This window comes from Sinocyclocheilus rhinocerous, unplaced genomic scaffold, assembly GCF_001515625.1.
Source record: "Sinocyclocheilus rhinocerous isolate Xijiao unplaced genomic scaffold, SAMN03320098_v1.1 scaffold875, whole genome shotgun sequence".
In the NCBI taxonomy this organism is placed as follows: domain Eukaryota; kingdom Metazoa; phylum Chordata; class Actinopteri; order Cypriniformes; family Cyprinidae; genus Sinocyclocheilus; species Sinocyclocheilus rhinocerous.
In genome coordinates, this window is record NW_015659463.1 from 710,489 (window position 1) to 712,809 (window position 2,321).

The following is a 2,321-nucleotide window of genomic DNA, read 5'->3' on the forward strand; positions in this document are numbered from 1 at the left end:
AGCCAAGGAACGAGGGATGACCTTCAACCTGTTTGCCACCATTGAAGTTTTAAAATCCTGGAATATTTTTGTTAGGAACCTTAATTTCTTTGTGATTGAAGAAATAAAGACATAAACATCTTGGATGACATGGGGGTGAGTAAATACTCAGGAAATGTTTATTCTGGAAGTGAACTAACCCTTTAATGATGCTATAAGGCCTCTTGTGGCAATGCAGAGAGTGCAGTATTTGCATTGCAAACATGCAAACATTTGAATAGACTAATTTAAAATGGCCTAATGGCTACGACCATCGTGTTTAATATTCATGATCTCTGCCCTTTCCACAAACCATAAATAGCATACAGTAGCACTCTACTGATTAAAACTCATGTGAGCTTCAGACTGCCCACCATTCAGAACCGGTTCTTCTGCTCAAGGTAAATCTATAAGACTTCTCAAATGAATAGGCTAAGTTAAGACTGTAGTAGGTGATTTTTTTTTTTAACCACTCTCTCCTCTTTCCGTTCCAGATCCTTGCTTGTAAAGAACTGGAAAATGAACTCGACGGTCTGGATTGTGGATAGTTATGAAGAAGCTCTTGCCAAAAACCTTGTGATTGTTTCTCTCGGTCTTGTCATTAATTTCATTAACGGAATGCTAGTGGTGACTTTCTTCTCCAATCCAATGTTTTCAAGAGACTCCAGATACATTTTATACATTCACCTGGTAATCAATGACATGCTTATGATATGCATATCAGTGACTTTATATGTGTTGACCTACGTTTCACCACTTGTGAATGCTTCATTGTGTTGCGTATTGGTGGTGCTTGGTTCAACCACCTTTATGATCACTCCATTGAATCTGGCTGGTATGGCAATAGAGCGTTTCATTGCTATCTGTAAACCACTGCATCACGCTCAGATTTGCACACCAGAAAGGACCTACATTTTTATATGTTTGCTGTGGGTTATAGGAGCTATACCTTCTCTGGCAGATATAATTATTTTACTCTTAATCCAGCCCATATCTTTTTTCAGTTCTCTTGTACTTTGCTATCCATTCAGTTTATTCCCTTCCAAAGCCCACAAGGATCGCACCACTGCTTCACAAGTCATTTATATGTCATTGGTGTGGATAATTCTCGTCTATACTTACTGCAGAGTCCTTTTCACTGCCAGAAAGGCTGTTTCAAAGGGTTCAGCAAATAAGGCTCGGAGTACGATATTGTTGCATGGTGTCCAGTTACTTCTTTGTATGCTTTCCTATATCGCCCCTGTTTTGGATTTAATTGTCACGCCTTTTTTTCCTGTTCACAGAACAAAGATCACTTTCTTTAATTATCTAATCACAAATATTATGCCAAGATTACTGAGTGCTTTGATATACGGGATGCGAGACCAGAGGTTTCTGAAACAAATGAAGGAATACTTTACTTGTAAAGTTATTATTGTAAAGATTATGCCATCAAAATTATGATTTTCAGTTGACTAAATTTTACTTATAATGTATTTATTTGTATTTATGGTTAATTAAGACATTTGTGTTATTTGAGAACCACAAATTTTGTCTTTATTTTGAACAATATCTGTTGATTTATAAAATGCCTTCATAGCCAAACTACAGTTTTAAAATTAAAAATGTGGGAAAACTGCTTAATAATGTTGGTGATAGTACTGTATTATGATTATTATTTTTAATAAAATAAATCACACTGTAAATTCTTATTCTTTGTGGTTTAGTTTACAGTTATTTTTAATGCCAAGGTTTAGGCTACTTGCATTATTTTGTCATTTAATCAGTTCATTCATGTATTTATGTTTATGTTTATTTTGTATTATTATTTAACTTGAGAACAGAGAAAATAAATGAAAAAAGTATATATATATTTTATTATATATATTTTAGATTAGTAAAATATACAACACTGTAACTTTATTAACTTTATTAACTTTATTACTTGAGCAAGTTTAAAGTGACTGAGACTCCGGTGAGACTTCTACGGTAAGTAACACGTTTAATTATTTAAATGATTTAAATAAATTTTAACTTGAGAACAGAGAAAATAAATGAAAAAAAGAATATATATATTTTATTATATATATTTTAGATCAGTAAAATATACAACTCTGTAACTTTATTAACTTTATTACTTGAGCAAGTTTAAAGTGACTGAGACTCCGGTGAGACTTCTACGGTAAGTAACACGTTTAATTATTTAAATGATTTAAATAGATAAACATGCATTTCTCTTTTGCATACTATTAGGAATATATATATATATATATATATACAGTGGGTACGGAAAGTATTCAGACCCCCTTAAATTTTTCACTCTT

At 32.6% G+C, this 2,321-nt stretch overlaps 1 protein-coding gene across 1 annotated transcript; it reads left to right on the forward strand.

Annotated features, from left to right (window-relative positions):
* Nucleotides 1-537: 537 nt before the first annotated feature.
* LOC107723913 (olfactory receptor 4F6-like) lies at nucleotides 538-1,461 on the forward strand. Its single transcript, XM_016532640.1, has one exon. The coding sequence runs from the start codon at nucleotides 538-540 to the stop codon at nucleotides 1,459-1,461; it is 924 nt and encodes a 307-aa protein (XP_016388126.1).
* The last annotated feature ends 860 nt before the right edge of the window (nucleotides 1,462-2,321 follow it).